The sequence below is a fragment of the Theropithecus gelada genome, chromosome 5, assembly GCF_003255815.1.
Source record: "Theropithecus gelada isolate Dixy chromosome 5, Tgel_1.0, whole genome shotgun sequence".
In the NCBI taxonomy this organism is placed as follows: Eukaryota; Metazoa; Chordata; class Mammalia; order Primates; family Cercopithecidae; genus Theropithecus; species Theropithecus gelada.
In genome coordinates this window covers 179,702,746-179,721,427 of record NC_037672.1, presented here as the reverse complement: position 1 = coordinate 179,721,427, position 18,682 = coordinate 179,702,746, and the positions used below count along the sequence as shown (strand labels likewise).

General features: G+C 43.7%; 1 protein-coding gene across 1 annotated transcript in view; it reads right to left on the bottom strand.

The window, feature by feature from the left end:
• The window catches only part of TENM3 (teneurin transmembrane protein 3), a 657,776-nt gene that overhangs the window by 16,352 nt on the left and 622,742 nt on the right, over positions 1–18,682 (bottom strand). The window contains exons 23-24 of the mRNA XM_025385351.1: positions 5,424–5,599; positions 3,664–3,899 (exon numbers count right to left, since the gene is read on the bottom strand). Coding sequence (XP_025241136.1) covers positions 3,664–3,899; positions 5,424–5,599 — 412 coding nt within the window. The remainder of the gene's footprint in view (positions 1–3,663; positions 3,900–5,423; positions 5,600–18,682) is intronic.

Genomic DNA, 18,682 nt, shown 5'->3' with positions numbered 1-18,682 from the left:
AAAGTGAAACCCTATCTCAGATCACTGCTACACCTCCAGCTATATAAAAATGAATTCATTTGTTGTGTATGAATAAGAGATCACCATGAATTCCTTTGTGATGTATACTTCTTTTAAGTAAGCGTGGAAAAAAAATATCCATTTTCAAAGATCATGTCCAGCATGATTGTAATTAATCACAATGTCACTTTGATGTTGGGAGCGGGCAGCTATAATCTTCCCTCTGGAATATGCTTGAAAAGAACATGACGCAACACACTTTTCCCAGGGAGTGACGCCAGCAGGGGGGATTACACTGACTTATCCAAGATGTCATGGGGGGAAGTGAGGAAGGGCAGGCTCGTTTCCCAGTACACTGGGTGACGATATCAAGACTCTCTTGTGTCCCCGTTAGAGCATCAACTTGCTACAGGTTGTTTTGTGTGTCTGCTCCGTCAGCAGGTGCCAAGTGCATTGTGCAGTCCCACGCTAGGCTGTGCCGCTCAGATTAAAGTGAGAAATAGGCCACTACCAAATGTGACTGGCATAATGAGATTTAAATATGCTATCATATTTATGCATGCCTTTAAACACACGTTTGGCTTTCAAATTTTGAGATTTTCTTTTTTAAAATGATTCACTACAATTTTTTTTTCTCTAAGCTTCTGAATCTGGGCAGCTTTAGGAGATGAATTTTAATATTAGAACACCATGACAATTTTTTTTTGTAATTGATTGAAGGCTGATTCTACAATCCAGCAGTGATAAAACCTAGGAATATTTACCAAATATTATAAGGCACAGATAAGCAACTGCTATCTATGTGTCTTTTTTTAAAAAAATGAGCTACAAACAAGTAAGTACGGAATAGTTGTGTCTTCTGCTTCCTTACATCTCTATCACAGTTTCCTGTGCTTGTTATTTTCTGCTGTGTCCAGCCTGTCCCTTAATGCACTGTTTCACAGAAATGCTTTTCACGTTGCTGGTTTCTTATATGATTTTTCCATTTCTACTCCATGCCTTTTTTACTTTTTAAACTTATATATATATATGGCTAGGTGTGGTGGCTCATGACTGTAATCCCAGCACTTTGGGAGGCCGAGGCGGGCAGATCACTTGAAGTCCCGAGTTCAAGACCAGCCTGGCCAAAACATGGTAAACCCCCATCTCTACTAAAAATACAAAAATTAGCCGGGCATGGTGGCGTGTGTCTGTAGTCCTAGCTACTTGGTGGGCTGAGGTATGAGAATCGCTTGAACCCGGGAGACGAGGTTGCAGTAAGCCAAGATCATGCCACTGCATTCCAGGGGTGACAAACGGAGACTCCATCTCAAACAAAAGAAACAGGAAACACACACACACACACACACACACACACACAGAGTATAGACAGAGAGAATGATATCTCTATTATTTCCATTTAACCTGTTATTTCTAGTGTTAGGTTTATAGCAGTCAAACATTTGCAAGGATGTGCTGTTCACATAGCCCCTCTCTTGGGAAGATCTAGATGCAATGGCAATATGAATTTAAGAGAGAATTCATATTGTAAGGCTGGCTTTCCTCATTCTTTCATTTATTGGATAAATATTTGAGTGCCCACCATGTAACAGGCACATAGCTAAATTTAGGTCCACAACTTAAAAATGAACAGAATTTTCTGCTAGGAAATAATGCAGCGTAAGAGAGGAGGCATCCTGTGTCTCAGGCAAGAGTGGAAGGGAAACGGGTGGCTCTTTGGGCTGATTCTCACTGTCTTGGTGGGCTCAGGTCTTTCTCTTCTCTCCCCTCTTTTCTACTTTGGCAGACTCCAGGCTCAGTCCTTAAACCAGATTTTCATATCATCACTTTCTCCCTAGAATTTCTCTCTCAGAATCCACAGAGGAATGAAATTAGCAGTCAGAGCTGGCACATCCAATCTTATCTTGAAAGTAAGAAACCCTCCCCTGTGATCTTGGCATTGTCTCTCTGAGAGCAATCAAACAGATCAGCTGGAGATCTCCTTTCGGTGGGATGGCACAGGCCATTTTAAATAGTGTATTTTCTAAAACGTCTTGCTGAGGCATTGTGGCTCTGCCTTTTAGAAGGAAAGTAACACCCATGCCTGTGTGCACTGGGCTCTTCCTTCCTCAAGTGAGGCGTTTTCTTCATTTAGGATTAGGCAGAGAACCAGGGACTTCAGATTGGGTTTCCTCTCTTTCCCTCTCATCTTCCTAAGTTCTTTTTATGTCTTGCAAAGCAGTATTACAACGAAAAAAAGTGCACACTTACTTACAACTTGTCTCCAAGAACAGCAGGCAATGTGTTATGTGGTCAGTTTCCGGACAAAGTATTTCCCACTCCTCCCTCTTGCCAGTGAAATTTTACTATCCAGCAAGCTCAACAGCCCTTTCCTATCCATCTGGTGTGTGAGTAGAAGAGGCTATCTGGGTGTGGGTCAGGGAATATATAACCATGGCTTTTCTTTTCTTGTTTTTTTTTTCCTTTTTGAGACAGAATCTTGCTCTGTCTCCCAGGCTGGAGTGCAGTGGTGCAATCTTGACTCACTGCAACCTCTGCCTCACAGGTTCAAGCGATCCTCCTGCCTCAGCCTCCTGAGAAGCAGGGATTACAGGCACCCACCACCATGCCTGGCTGATTTTTGTATTTTTAGTAGAGACGGGGTTTCACCATGTTGCCCAGGCTGGTATCGAACTCCTGACCTCAAGTGATCCGCCTACCTTGGCCTCCCAAAGTGCTGGGATTATAGGCATGAGCCGTCGCGCCCAGCCTGTTTTCAAAGTACTTTCACATTATCTCATCTGATTCTTACAACAACTGTGTAAAACACAGGTAGTATAGGGTAAATTTCATTTATCTGCAATATTGCGCGCTCTCTCTCTCTCTCTATATATATATAGTCTTATCTTGTTACGGTATTTAGATAATGTATAATCTATATCATAATGTAGATATCATGATACAGATAAGGAAACAGATTCAGAGATGTTCTGATTCTCCCATAAGGTTTACTATTAGCAAAAAGTAGAGCCTCATCTGGAACCGTATTTTTTTGAACTCTAGTTAGGTGCTGTGTCTTTGGTGTGCAGAGTGCGGGGCACAGCGGTCATCCATGCCTTCGTGTCTTTTGATGAAGTCCTGCATCTGAGAACAGGTGTGACGCTGTGTGCATGCGTGCACGTGACCCCTGCTTCAGGACAGCTGAGCAAGGGAGGCCTGTGAACTAGCCTTGAGTTTGCAGTGGCCCAAGGCCCAGGCCCCTGGGAAGCAGCAGTGAGTAGAGGCAGCAAATGGGGATGGAGGTGGTGGCAGCATCTGGGGCTCAGCAGAACGAAGAGCAGCAGCTGGAGTCCACTTTGGGAATGGACCACGGCCCTATGAAAGTGACCTGGAAGATGTCTGGAGCTGGTTTTCATGGCCATTGCTTTACCTTCACTCCCGGTCTCCTTTTCTTTCTAGTGTCCTACTGCTTTTGCTTCTCAGCCCTCTCACGACCTGACCTCCCTCCAGCCTCCCCAGCTGCACCTGCCAGAACAGGCCCACGTGGGACTGGAACCACACTGAGCGTGGTGCTCATACTCAGTGTAGACATAGCGGGGTGAGCAGGAGACGCAGCCTGCCCTCAGGGTCATCTGCACAAATCAGAGGGCTGCAGCTATCTCCTGCTCTATGACATGTACGTACCCTGAGCTTGCGACCAAAGACGTTAACTTTTCCTTGGGCTTGCTCTTTTCGGAATCTCCACTCCACCAAGTTTTGGCCGTTCTCACCAGGCAGAGTCATGTTTCTTTTGGCGACAGTCGGATTAGCGGTGCCGGCCAGAACGTGCGGCTCTGTCTGGTAGTGTGAGTCCAGGCCGCTGGCGTAGATAATTCTAAGGGAGCCATCGTAACCAATCTGGTAGCTGTTTCTTAACTGATCTAAAGAACGAGAAGCACAAAACATGAACTATTAGATACGGATTAAATACTTGGCCGGTTGTGCCCGTTTGATGGGATCTAAATTTCTGATTGAGAGAAGGGGAATGAGAAGAGCCGGAGGAGTTGAAATAACTTTCACTTTCATTGTTCAGATTCCTCAACAGGAGTTGGGATAATGGCCATCTTTTCTTTCCTATCCTTTCTTCCCCCCTCACTGTGAAAAATAACAGTTCATCCCAAGTCATACACTGGACCCAGTGCCTGTGGGGACAGGACTGTGGGTTTCTTGGTCACACCTGTGTTGGTGCTTAATGCAGTGTAGACATGTTTTCAAATAAAATAGATGATTGTGTAAAAAAAAAAAAACAACAAAAAAACAAAACAACTTTGACAACTTTGATCCCTGGCATTTCATGCTGTCAGAGGTTTGGCTAAATATTAAAGGCAAACTTTAGGGGAATTTGAAGTCCTTCTCCAGTTTAATAGACTTCTTTTTCTCATTTGCCTGATGAAATGAGAGCTCAGCCTCCATGCGATGTGCACTAAATAAATATTTTGTAAAGAGGCACATATGTGGTCTCTCAGGAGGGTGGTGTATACACCTCCAAGGTCTTGGAAGCCTTCCCTCCCTTGCACCCAATCCCTGCATCTCCTGTCAAAGATCCTTTGAAAGGATTAATATCTATACCTTGAATACCAAAAATAGAAAGCAATGTTCCCTCTGAAATTGACTTCAATAAAGGAAGACATTTTATATTTTATACAAAAAAGCTCATATTGTAGACTCAGTTTAAAATTTTTAAATAATATAGGACCATTTGGGGAAGAAATGATTTCTAGAAATAGCAGTTTTAGATGGTTACAGAGATTACTTCATGGAACAGGTAAAAAAAATGAGTCAAAAAGTTGAATACAGATTTACTCATTATTCTTAGAGTTGGGAACTCACAATTACAAATGTCATTGTAGACAATGTTCTTCAAATTTAGAAAGGAATATGGCAAGGAGGGTCCTTTATGGAGATACGGCATCCAGATGACTATAGATGGAATGAAAAAATGGACATTCCAGGCATTATATGAATGTGTAGTTGTAATTTGGTTTAAAATTTCCATGATATGCAGATTAAAATACTGCATCATATATGGATTCAAAAAGTGCTATGTCTCCAACTACTGTACTTAGATGGTGGTCAGAAGACATGCTCTGGAAAACTCTTAGGTGATGCAGAAATCGTCTGAGGATGCATGTGAAGGGCTGGAATGAAGTTGTTTTAATACATGGGAATGGAAATAGACAGTATTCCAAGGCTGAGAGATTATTTTATATGTGGTTTTAAAATATGTCTATATAAGTAAATAAATATTACATATACACTGTAGATTATGTCACCAGTATTTCTAGAGGTTTATATTTTCATCTTCCCTTTTCTGGTTCATCTTGGAAACTGGGTGTTGGCACATCCTATCTGGGTGCTGGTGGTACTTTAAAATGATTCGTTTAAAATGATGCTTTCATGTTTACCTTGAACCATGGTGTAGAAAGAATCGATCGAGGACAGATTTGAAGTGATGCTGACATCTTCTTCTCGACTAGATGACTCGATGTCCACTGTGATGGCCTTGTCCATGTCCCCATGCAGGTTTGTGACCACTCCAGTGGGAAACGTGACGTTTGTCAGACGACCTTCACTGTCATAGCTAAGTACAAGGGGCATTAACTTGGTGTTAAATAGGAAACTGCAGTTTCTTCTGACTTATAAATACAATGTGTAGCAATATTAGTTGCACAAATTTGGAGGAGTATTTGTCTTCGTGAGTGAGCTATGCAGAGTGAGGACTTCAAACATGCTTTGAAGTAATCAAAAACCTGTTTAACATAGAAAAACCTCACCGGTGAGAACACGAGTGAACAGACCAGCTCTCCATCTCAACACATGATTCTTTGAAGTGTGACCAAAATCCTCCTGCACATCTAATTTGCTGTTTCAAAGGGAACATGTTTGCTGATATTAAATTCCTTAGTATTCCTTCATATTTTCTACAGAGTAGATTTAATTCACTGTTACGTCGGTTCTTAAAGATTTACTGACTTACTCCCTCGGTGGCAGTACAGTACAGTATGTTTACGTGCATGTATGTATTTGCATATGTAAAAAATCCTTTTAGTATCTTCAAACATCCTCAACAAATTAATAAAGTAAGAACCTTTTAAAGACTATTTCTCAGTGATTGACATACTTCATAATGGTAAATTAGAGCTTGAATGCTGGCAGTGGTGATGATAACCCATTTTGTCTACAGTGATATTGCAAGAATGGGGGATATCTTGCATGACGACTTACTGTGTTCACTGAAATGAGATGCAATCTTTCCTGACATTTAATGATTATTTGTTTTTTTATTACACGCTTACTCTTTTTAGCAAATACAAGAGGAACTTTTAATTTGAGTGTTAAAATACATTTTTAAAAGCTGTTCTGTGCTCATAAATATGCATCACAGAAGCAACATTTGACTGAAGAATTGAATTTCTGTGACTTTTATATTTGTGGCAGCACCAGAGAAAATTTCAAAAATGACAGTGTCGTCTGAAGAAAGAAAAAAAAATGCAAAATTCTGGATGAGAAATTAGGGGTTTCCTTGGGACCACAATACACTAAAGGATTTCAGATTGATTCTAAGACTCCTTCACTAACTGAAGGTTCCCAGTGAGATGGAGACCTGAATCAACATCCTACTTTTTTTTTTTTTTTTTTTTGAGACGGAGTCTCGCGCTGTCGCCCAGGCTGGAGTGCAGTGGCCGGATCTCAGCTCACTGCAAGCTCCGCCTCCCGGGTTCACGCCATTCTCCGGCCTCAGCCTCCCGAGTAGCTGGGACTACAGGCGCTGCCACCTCGCCCGGCTATTTTTTGTATTTCTTAGTAGAGACGGGGTTTCACCGTGTTAGCCAGGATGGTCTCGATCTCCTGACCTCGTGATCCGCCCATCTCGGCCTCCCAAAGTGCTGGGATTACAGGCTTGAGCCACCGCGCCCGGCCAACATCCTACTTAAAATAAGCCCAGACACAGAACTAACAGAGAAACAACACTGTTAGAGACAGACAGGTTACCAGGGGAGGAACAAAGTGACAGGGGATCATAATCATAGGTGAAAACATGGGGCAACACAGGAGTGAGGTGTAAAAAAGGTACTTAGGTGATATTTTGGAATAAAGGGATAGAGAAGTGTTTTTTTTTTCTTTCCTTTTTTTTTTTTTTTCCAATTTCACTTGTTTATGAAATAGGGAGTTTTTAGTGAAACATTCATTTTGAAAAATGTGATTGGTCATTAGGAGAAGATTCCAGGTGAAAAAGACAGAGAAGACTCCTCCAGGACAATGTTATAGTAGAAAGAGGGAAGAAAGAGAGGAGGAAGGCGAGGGACAGAGGTCTGTTCAGTGCCAGGTGATGAACTGATCCTATTAATTCCATGCGGACAGTATCGGTCAGATCATGGGTTTGACTGACGTGATCTGACAACCTGCCACACTGCTCAGCCAGCGGCAGGAACGGGCACTCAGGAGGGAGAAGCCAGGGATGGAGACGCAGAGGAAGCAAATGCACCATTAAGTGCAATCATTGTTTAGACTCACAAAAGGCAGAGCTGAAGATGTCCTCCCTGCCAACCCAAATGCCCCTAGCAAAGGAAGGCATAAATGAAAGAAATCCAACAGAGTTTATTGCTGTCATCACTTTTTTGAAGAAATTACTGCTCTTGAAGAAACAAACATGCACTGGTTTATTTATGGAGCAAGCAGCGCAGAGTTACAGAATTATTGACAAAACCAGCCTAAAGTTCTGTCGTTACATTTGGTATAAGTCTTGCAGCACATTACACATCTCATAGGATGATGTGAAGAACGTGCTATTGGGTTAAAAAAAATAACGCCCTTTTGAATGCCTCCACACAGGAGAATTCTGTATTGTACTGTTCTCCCCCCTTTCGGAGATGGAAAATGAAAATATGAGGCGGTTAGCTGACTTGATCTGGCTCTCACTCTGTCTCTTGACTGGACCATAACTGGAACTTTTGTGCAGCTGACCCCAGGCCCATTAGCCCTCCTGTAGATCACAGTGCCTGATTTAAAGCTGGGAACTCTGGCTGTATATAGATGGCACCGCCTGCAAGCAGCTTGCTGATTCATTCTCCTCTGCCCTTTTTTGACCCTTTTGCTGGTTTATATTTTCTAGCCTCATTCAATCTGAAGCAGGGACTTCACCTTTCTCCTGTAGAAAGCATTTCTGCAACCTCTGACTTTGCTATTTCATTGGCTTTGCCCCACGTTCTGTTCCCTGCTGGGCAGGCATTCTGTATCACAGGACCCTGCGCACAGGGAGATACAGCCCAGGAAGCCGAGCGTTCAGACTCTCACCTATTAGCCTTTGGTTCTTTGGGAAATAAATATACAAGTAACCTTTGCAGGTAGTACAGTTAGAATGACAGAGGGTTAAGCTGGGATCTCAGTGGCCCAGCTTAACAGGTTAGCCCTGGAAGTTCTGAATTTGTGCCTTCCAAGGAGTAGTTGAACCTAAGTGCAGGCACTAACAGGGCTGAAGTGTTTGCACAAGGAAGGCTGCTCCGGCGTCAGGGTCCTCAGAGCTCCTATGTAACCCGGCACCCAACAGTTGCAGAACAGCCTTTCTGTGCGAGCTAAAGCATGAGGATATTGTGAAAACAAAGAGAAGTCTGGGTGAGCAGAGGTCACATACGTGACAATTTAACTATGAAAAATGACGGTCCTGTGAGGCTACCGTTCACCAGAGTGAGCAGAAGGGGAGATGTGTTCATGCTGGCTTAGCTGGGGAAAAGCTGCACCCAGGTGGGGACCAGGCCAGGCCCCAGAACAGACGTGGGATCAGGCAGTCGGCGGGGGGCCCGGGTGGGGCTAGGAGGGCTACGGAGGAAGGTGTCAGGGGGTGCAGGGGCCCGGCTGAGGCACAGTAGCCAGCACAGAGTCATACTGGAAGGGAGCCTTGGGTGGATCTCCTCACTGGAGAACATGAGGTGCTGAAGAAGGTTTAAAGAAAGCGAGGTTTTCATGAGGAACCTAAGGTGGGGTGAGAGTGGCTCCCTGACTTGCCAATTTTACAAACCACGAAAAAAAATCAGGGATCAACACGGGGTTTTAAAATTAAAAACTACTACCTGTTACTCCCATCGTTTCATAAACGAGGCCATTTAAACATATCAAAGAGAGGCAGGACCTACCTTCAGGGTGAGTGCTTTCAAAAGAACTGTTTATTATTATTATTATTATTATTTTTTTTTGAGAGACAAGTCTCACTCTGTCGCCCAGGGTGGAATGCAGTGACACTCGGCTCACTGCAACCTCTGCCTCTCGGGTCCAAGCAATCCTCCTCCCTCAGCCTCCCAAGTAGCTGGGATTACAGGCCCCCGCCACCACGCCCAGGTCATTTTGTATTTTTAGTAGATACGGGATTTTACCATATTGGTCAGGCTAGTCTCAAACTCCTGACCTCAGGTGATCCACCCGCCTTGGCCTCCCAAAGTGTTGCGATTACAGGAGTGAGCCACCACACCCGGCCAAAAGGATTGTTCTTTATTTACGTATATATTTATTTATTTTTTTTGAGACAGAGTCTTGTGCTGTTGCCCACGCCAGAGTGCAGTGGCGCGATCTTGGCTCACTGCGACCTCCGCCTCCAAGGTTTAAGTGATTCTCCTGCCTCAGCTTCCAGAGTAACTGGGATTACAGGCGCCTGCCACTGCGCTAAGTTTTTTTTTTTTTTTTTTTTTGTATTTTTAGTAGAGACGGGTTTCACCATCTTGGCCAGGCTGGTCTCAAACTCCCTACCTCATGATCCACCCGCCTCGGCCTCCCAAAGTGCTGGGATTATAGGCACGAGCCACCGCGCCCGGCCTAGGACTGTTCTTTAAAAGCAATGAATAAAGCTTTCTAAAACATTCTCCACATCATTTTTTTTTCCTTTCAGTGTGGACGAGTAAAAACTTTTTCACAGATTAGCACCTATGTCAACAGAAATGAAAACAAGACGAAGGAAAGACATTAAAAAAGCGACCCGGGGACTCTGACTAAGGGAGTGAAAGAAAGTAAGTCTTCCAAGACGACTGGCAGGTACTCCCATAAGCATCAGGCTAACTCTTCTTTACCTCGACGAAGGAAAACCAGTGCACCAACGAATGGCCACCTAGCCTCTGAATCGCTCTGACTCCAGGTCTTCAAAAGCCCTTTCCAACTACTAGATATGCCTCTGGGCAGATTCTCTGCTTATTTGCAACTGTGTGGCTCAATTGAATGTTGCTTGGCCTTAGTGGTGAACTAACCCTGCCCAGCTTGTAGATTTGAGAGGCAGTTTTCTTTTATTAGCTTTTTGAATGTACAATGCAATAGGCTCCAGGGAATTTGAATAGTACATCAACTTCATGCCCTCCATTGCATTCCTCTGGCCTTAGCCTCACGGTTTCAAATTCATAACACACAGCACATGCCTTCCTGCTCCTGCCTGGCGCCCCTTTACAAAGGACTCTCGCTGGAAAGGACAGACGTCCTCAGGCTCTCCGTGACCTACCGCGCTTTCACTGATGGGATGCCCTTATCTGAGGTTTATCTATTTGTTCGTCTTTAATTTGGATTGCATGTTTGCCTAGACTTGCTGTTTTAGTTTTTGTGGTATATTTTTAAATCTCTTTTTTAAGTTTCCTAAGTAATGGGATTATCGACAAACACCTCAGAGAATAGCAGCCTCAGTCATTCTCAGCTGAGAATGCTACATTCAACCTGACATGACATTTTCTTTCTCTCTGCCCCTTGCAGATGTGAAGCTCCTAACTTATTCCTTTTGCTTGGTAATGTCTCTGAGATATTTATCTTTCTATTCCCAGAGCTGCCCTAGACTTTTAAAATGGGTCTATCTGCCTCTTCCCATATGCACTGATACCAAATCAATCTTTTGAAACACCATGATTATAATACCTTTCTACTTAAACATCTTCAGTAGATGCTCAACAGAGAGTAAAATCAACTGATTTGGACTGTTACCAACCCAATATCAACAGCCTATTGATACTGCAAATTTATTCACGTGGAAACCATTTGCAGTTCTCGAAAACTTTCTTTACAACTTGACAACGGGAGTATTTATCGTCTTCCCCATAAAATGGCTTCTTTAACCAAAGGTTATGTTTTTAAAATTATCTTCTGCTTTTGAGAAAAATATGTGTCAATGAGAGCACAGCTTTAGAGCAGCGCCTACGCCGGGGCAGAGAAGTCATTGTAACTCTGGGGGCGGGCTCGTCTGTGGAGTGACGTGCTCTTTGTCCCTTCTGTGGAGTGTTGGTCCGGAATTCAGCCTGACCCTGAGGTGGCCTGACTCAAAGACGAGACCAGCCTATGTCGTTACATATATACTGGCGGCAACGCCCTCCCCACCCCTCTGTCATTTTCACCTAGGGAAGCCGGAATGAGAGGCCGTGAAATGTGATTGCTTTCTCTGGTCAAAACCAAGCCTGTTCTGGGCAGGCAAGACAGCAGCAGATGTTGGTTTGGGTTCATTCAGAAAGCCTCCAGATGGGATAAATGTTCAAGTTTCCTTATGAGTGGGCCTTCCCCGGGATCTTCCTCAGGGCCATCCCAGAACTAGCCTGCTTTCAGAGCTGCTTAGTGGGTTCCATGGGTTTGCTTTCAGACTTGGATCCCAGTAAGAACTCACATGAAGGACTTAATTAACCCATCTTTCTCCCACTCTCACTATAATGTATATGTGTGTGATGTGTGTATATAGTATACGTAGTGTACGTGTGTATTATACACACATACACACCCACAAACACGCACACACACTTTACACAGAGGGAGAATCTAATAGAGTTGCTTAGGTTCAAATTTCCTTCCATAGTTTAACAGCCAACAACAACAAAAACAATCCCCTCCATCTTGTCACCAGTGACCACAGTGCTTTTCCCACAACGCTAATTTGTAACAGCCTCTTATCTGTTGTTGAGGTAAAGTGGAACACAATGGCTAACCCTGTCATGACTAAGCATGTAGGCATAAATCACTCCTGGATCCTCCTTCCTGAGGAGGGACATGTGCACAAACAGCGAACGTGGAACGGCGGGCTGATGCGGCATCTTAATGGTAATAATGTGATTTGCGACAGCAACATCAAAAGATTTTACATTTAAGTCTTCTGAGAAGGAACCTGTGGTTTATGTATTTTAACCATTATCTCATAGACAAATCGTAATTTGTAGCAAGGTAGTTAAGAAATCCTCAAAAATCAGGTTCTGGATAGAAAATGCTTCTATCACCAAGGGAAGTAGAGCAGTCGCCTACGCCACATCATGGCACCACCTGATTCTCCGCTGCCTGCTACCTATCTGTCATCAAAAATGGCAGGGAAAATGCGAAAGAAGAAAAAGACAGTATTACTTTACGTGAGTCTGGTCTCGGGGCTAAGGGGGTCCTGATGAGAAAGGGGTGAGAATTGTATGGGGTGGGGGTGGGTAACCCCAATGTGGATTTCTTTGTTGCTGCTGCATTTAATTAGGAGGTCTGGCTGATGGGGTGAACTCTGACCCGCGCTTTGCTCCATAAAACCAGAAAGGGTAGCAGTCTGCAGTCAAGCTGCTATTCTTTTTTTTTTTTTTTTCAAACACCCCAGCTAACATGAGTTCAGAGGCATGTAGACAAGGGCAGAGCCTCCCCCACTCCGCTCTGGTTCAGCCCTTTTGGACACTGAGCATAGTGATAGATGGTCACAGAAATGACATTTTCTTCAAGGATCAAATTCAAAAATAGTGACCCAATGCCTCTTTCCTTTCATAGTCATTACCACATCATGGAGAACTGACAAAGTGGTAACGCTCAGCGCTGAAATTCGCAGGCCTTGAGACAAAGGCATCCAAGTCAGGGCATTCCAGAATGAGTTCCCGTAGGGATTCGAAGGATTCTGGGTTAGCCATCATTAAGAGAAGAATCATGTTTAAGCCAGTCTTTTTTTTTTTTTTTTTCTTTTTTAAATTGTTTATTGAGTGAGGAAGGCTGACATGGGTAGGATACGCTTATTTGTTTAGCAATCCGGTCTTGAAATGGAGACCTCCTAGACAGCTGATGGCAAGGAAAATTTTTGCTCCAACGAATCTGTAAAGCAGAACTGTGCATGCCCTCATCCTCCTGGATTTATTCCATGGGTCTGGAAGTGCTCAGAGGAAAAACTCCTCCTTCTCTTTTGTTCTCCTTGTATCCTGGTGCTTGTTCAGCCGTACATAGACCCACACCCTGGCAGTGAGCGAGGACAAGGAGGGCTGTGGGAAGCTTCTAGTAAGTGGGAAAGATTTTTAAAAAGTAGGTGCCCATTTGGAAAGAGAAAATTCTATTTATTTACTATAAATTGCTATTTCTACCACCAACATTAACACATCAGATACTAGTGTGACTGAAATGCGATATGCATAACTGTTTTAGCAGAGGGAACATGGTAATTTTTGTCAAGTGTTGTTTCTTTTGGAATACACCTTGACAGGGGCCTGTAAGAAGGTGGAAAGAAATGGTAGAATCACATATTTTCTTTTGAATAGGAAGTGATTTTTAATTACTAAGGAGTCTTTTATGTTACAGGTGAGGACAAGAAAATCCAGAGAGGTGCTCTGACTCTCCCAGTCATGCAGTTAGGAGTAAGCAACACAATCGGGACGGGAACCCAGGTTTCTAGTTTCATCTTATGAGTGTCAACGACTTGGAAAACGGAGGTGAGTAAAGAGGAAGGGGAAGGAAAAAGAGTCTAAGATGAGACAATATGGAGACTAAGATGTTATCTACTCACAAGCTTTAAGAGAGAACATGAACATTGTGCAAAGTGCAAGAAGTAAGGGGAGGCAACGGAATGACCACATTTGGGCAGTTAAGGAGCAAAACGGAGCAAAGAAAGAAGATCAAATACAGAAAGTGATTGAAAATACAAGGGAAGATACAGATTGGAAGATTTCAAAAAATGAGGGACAGAGCATCCAGTAGGAGAAAGTGGATCCTTGAGTATTAACATAGTTGTTGTCTTTTATTATGAAGCCACAGGAAACTCCAGTCTGTAAACTCACATATTTACACCTTTTTTTCCCACTTGTAACCAGGTCTTCTACACTCCCTTTCAATATTATTTGATTCACGCTTATAGCTTCGGCTCTCTCAATAGCTCTCGTGTCCACATATTTGGAACTGTCCTCTCCTAAGTTCCAATCAGACATTTTTTTTTTTTTTTAATCACATGCTAGACTGTGCTACGGTACTCTCAAAGTCATAATTTACAAATCTGAACTCATCTTTTGTTGATCAATGCACAATTCTTCCCTGTATCTCCATATCCTCTAGTCACCTAAGTTGGGAAAACAAACTCATCCTTGATCCCCTTTCTCCCTTACCTCTTACATTCAGACAGCAAGTTACATTTCATTTCCTAATGAGCTGACTGACCTAAACTGCCTCCTGACTTTCCTTTCCTAACCTACTTTTCTACCTTAAATCTATCCTTACATTGTCACCAGATTGGCTGTGTTGCTGTCCCCGTTAAACTCCTTGAATAGAGATCCGCCTACCCCAGAGAGAAGATCCACCACAGTCCAGCTCTTAGCGGTGCAAGCTCTGCTTGGGCAGAGGCAGCATCTCCTTCCCTGGTTTCATCGCCCTCCTCCCCACACACATTCGATGCTCCTGTCATTCTGAGCTGTGTGTTCTTTCCAAAGCCTGGCACGTTCTGCTCCTGGGTAAATGCTTTCCTCTGGCCTAGAAGTCTCTTTCTCTCTCTTCTGGGTAGCCTTTATTCACAACTTGCAACACTGATCTTAAAAATTACCTCCCTTGGTAAGTTTTTCTTGCCACATCCTGTCCCCAATTCTCAATCGGATTTAGATGCTCTTCCTCTGTACTTGCACGGCCTGTGGAACAACTATCTTAGCACTTACCCTTCTTATCACTGTTTACTTGTCTTTCTCTCCCAGTGGACTCTGAGCTCCTTGAAAGCAGGGAATGTGTCATCTAGCTCTGCATTCTCCAGCACCTAAGGCCAGTACCTGGCACATAATAAATTCCTATTGAATGAATGAGCGCATGAGTGAATAAATGAAAACCAGGAAATTAGGGGCTAAATAGGAAAAGCTTGATGATCAAAAAGTACAGAAAACTTCCCACCTTATCAAAGCCTAAGAGTCTTGAAATAATTTAATAATTTGTCAATCTGTTTGCTTTTGCAATGTAGTACGGAAAAGGCTTTCATTTTCTTTTAGGTGGCATAGCTGCTTTTGGAAACGGTGCCTCTCAGAGGCTCATGTTGCCTGGACCAGTCCCATACGGGATTAACTATGCTTGTCGTTAATTGTTGTGTTAAGGAGAATGAGGTACACTTTAAAAATTAAGTGAAAAAACTAGAAATCTTTATTAAATTAGTAATGGGTGAATGAACTAATCTTTCATTGGATATGCATACACAGATATGAACATGAAGATAACTTCCTGGGCATAACCTTTCTCACTAGCTCTAAATTATAAATAACCACTGCATAAACCCATTCTGACCTTCCTTGAGGGTTTAAGGTTTGAGGTTTAGTCATCCTGAATATTTTTTGACTTCTCTAGGAATAGTCGGATGCATTTAGATACTCACATTGTGCTCCTCCAGATATAACATTCCTGTAACCTTTCTTTTATTACTATAACGCTAACTGACCTAGCTTAAAAACATCATCCTCTATAAATCAGTACTTTCTTCTAATTTTGGCAAGGCTTATGCTTGCCTTTATTAGAACTTGGTTCCATCGTTTCTTTCTTTCTTTTTTTTTTTTTTGAGACAGAGTCTCGCTCTGTTGCCCAGGCTGGAGTGCAGTGGCATGATCTTGGCTCACTGCAAGCTCCATCTCCTGGGTTCAGGCCATTCTCTTGTCTCAGCCTCCCGAGTAGCTGGGACTACAGGCACCTGCCACCACGCCCGGCTGATTTTTTGTATTTTTAGTAGAGATGGGGTTTCACCGTGTTAGCCAGGATGGTCTCGATCTCCTGACCTCATGATCCGCCCACCTCGGCCTCCCAAAGTGCTGGGATTACAGGCATGAGCCTCTGTGCCCAGCCCCATCTTTTCTTTTCTAGAGTTTGAAACAGAATGAGGTCTTTCTTCTAGCTGATGCTTGACTTACATTCATTAAATGCTTAATCAATTAACGACTTTAAAATACACTAAGTTGGGGGGCGGAGCAAGATGGCCGAATAGGAACAGCTCCAGTCTCCAACTCCCAGCGCGAGCCACACAGAAGACCGGTGATTTCTGCATTTTCAACTGAGGTACTGGGTTCATCTCACTGGGGAGTGCCGGACGATCGGTGCTGGTCAGCTGCTGCAGCCCGACCAGCGAGAGTTGAAGCAGGGCGAGGCATCGCCTCACCTGGGAAGCGCAGGGGGGAAGGGAATCCCTTTTCCTAGCCAGGGGAACTAAGACACACAACACCTGGAAAATCGGGTAACTCCCACCCCAATATTGCGCTTTAAGCAAACAGGCACACCAGGAGATCATATCCCACACCTGGCCGGGAGGGTCCCACGCCCACGGAGCCTCCCTCATTGCTAGCACAGCAGTCTGTGATCTACCGGCAAGGCAGCAGCGAGGCTGGGGGAGGGGCGCCCGCCATTGCTGAGGCTTAAGTAGGTAAACAAAGCTGCTGGGAAGCTCCAACTGGGTGGAGCTCACAGCAGCTCAAGGAAACCTGCCTGTCTCTGTAGACTCCACCTCTGGGGACAGGGCACAGCTACACAACAACAACAACAACAACAACAAAAAAGCAGCAGAAACCTCTGCAGACGCAAACGACTCTGTCTGACAGCTTTGAAGAGAGCAGTGGATCTCCCAACACGGAGGTTGAGATCTGAGAAGGGACAGACTGCCTGCTCAAGTGGGTCCCTGACCCCTGAGTAGCCTAACTGGGAGACATCCCCCACTAGGGGCAGTCTGACACCCCACACCTCACAGGGTGGAGTACACCCCTGAGAGGAAGTTTCCAAAGCAAGAATCAGACAGGTACACTCGCTGTTCAGAAATATTCTATCTTCTGCAGCCTCTGCTGCTGATACCCAGGCAAACAGGGTCTGGAGTGGACCTCAAGCAATCTCCAACAGACCTACAGCTGAGGGTCCTGACTGTTAGAAGGAAAACTATCAAACAGGAAGGACACCTACACCAAAACCCCATCAGTACATCACCATCATCAAAGACCAGAGGCAGATAAAACCACAAAGATGGGGAAAAAGCAGGGCAGAAAAGCTGGAAATTCAAAAAATAAGAGCACATCTCCCCCGGCAAAGGAGCGCAGCTCATCGCCAGCAACGGATCAAAGCTGGACGGAGAATGACTTTGACGAGATGAGAGAAGAAGGCTTCAGTCCATCAAATTTCTCAGAGCTAAAGGAGGAATTACGTACCCAGCGCAAAGAAACTAAAAATCTTGAAAAAAAAAGTGGAAGAATTGATGGCTAGAGTAATTAATGCAGAGAAGGTCATAAACGAAATGAAAGAGATGAAAACCATGACACGAGAAATACGTGACAAATGCACAAGCTTCAGTAACCGACTCGATCAACTGGAAGAAAGAGTATCAGCGATTGAGGATCAAATGAATGAAATGAAGCGAGAAGAGAAACCAAAAGAAAAAAGAAGAAAAAGAAATGAACAAAGCCTGCAAGAAGTATGGGATTATGTAAAAAGACCAAATCTACGTCTGATTGGGGTGCCTGAAAGTGAGGGAGAAAATGGAACCAAGTTGGAAAACACTCTTCAGGATATCATCCAGGAGAACTTCCCCAACCTAGTAGGGCAGGCCAACATTCAAATCCAGGAAATACAGAGAACGCCACAAAGATACTCCTCGAGAAGAGCAACTCCAAGACACATAATTGCCAGATTCACCAAAGTTGAAATGAAGGAAAAAATCTTAAGGGCAGCCAGAGAGAAAGGTCGGGTTACCCACAAAGGGAAGCCCATCAGACTCACAGCAGATCTCTCGGCAGAAACTCTCCAAGCCAGAAGAGAGTGGGGGCCAATATTCAACATTCTTAAAGAAAAGAATTTTCAACCCAGAATTTCATATCCAGCCAAACTAAGTTTCATAAGTGAAGGAGAAATAAAATCCTTTACAGATAAGCAAATGCTTAGAGATTTTGTCACCACCAGGCCTGCCTTACAAGAGACCCTGAAGGAAGCACTCGACATGGAAAGGAACAACAGGTACCAGCCATTGCAAAAACATGCCAAAATGTAAAGACCATTGAGGCTAGGAAGAAACTGCATCAACTAACGAGCAAAATAACCAGTTAATATCATAATGGCAGGATCAAGTTCACACATAACAATCTTAACCTTAAATGTAAATGGACTAAATGCTCCAATTAAAAGGCACAGACTGGCAAACTGGATAAAGAGTCAAGACCCATCAGTCTGCTGTATTCAGGAGACCCATCTCACACGCAGAGACATACATAGGCTCAAAATAAAGGGATGGAGGAAGATTTACCAAGCAAATGGAGAACAAAAAAAAGCAGGGGTTGCAATACTAGTCTCTGATAAAACAGACTTTAAACCATCAAAGATCAAAAGAGACAAAGAAGGCCATTACATAATGGTAAAGGGATCAATTCAACAGGAAGAGCTAACTATCCTAAATATATATGCACCCAATACAGGAGCACCCAGATTCATAAAGCAAGTCCTTAGAGACTTACAAAGAGAC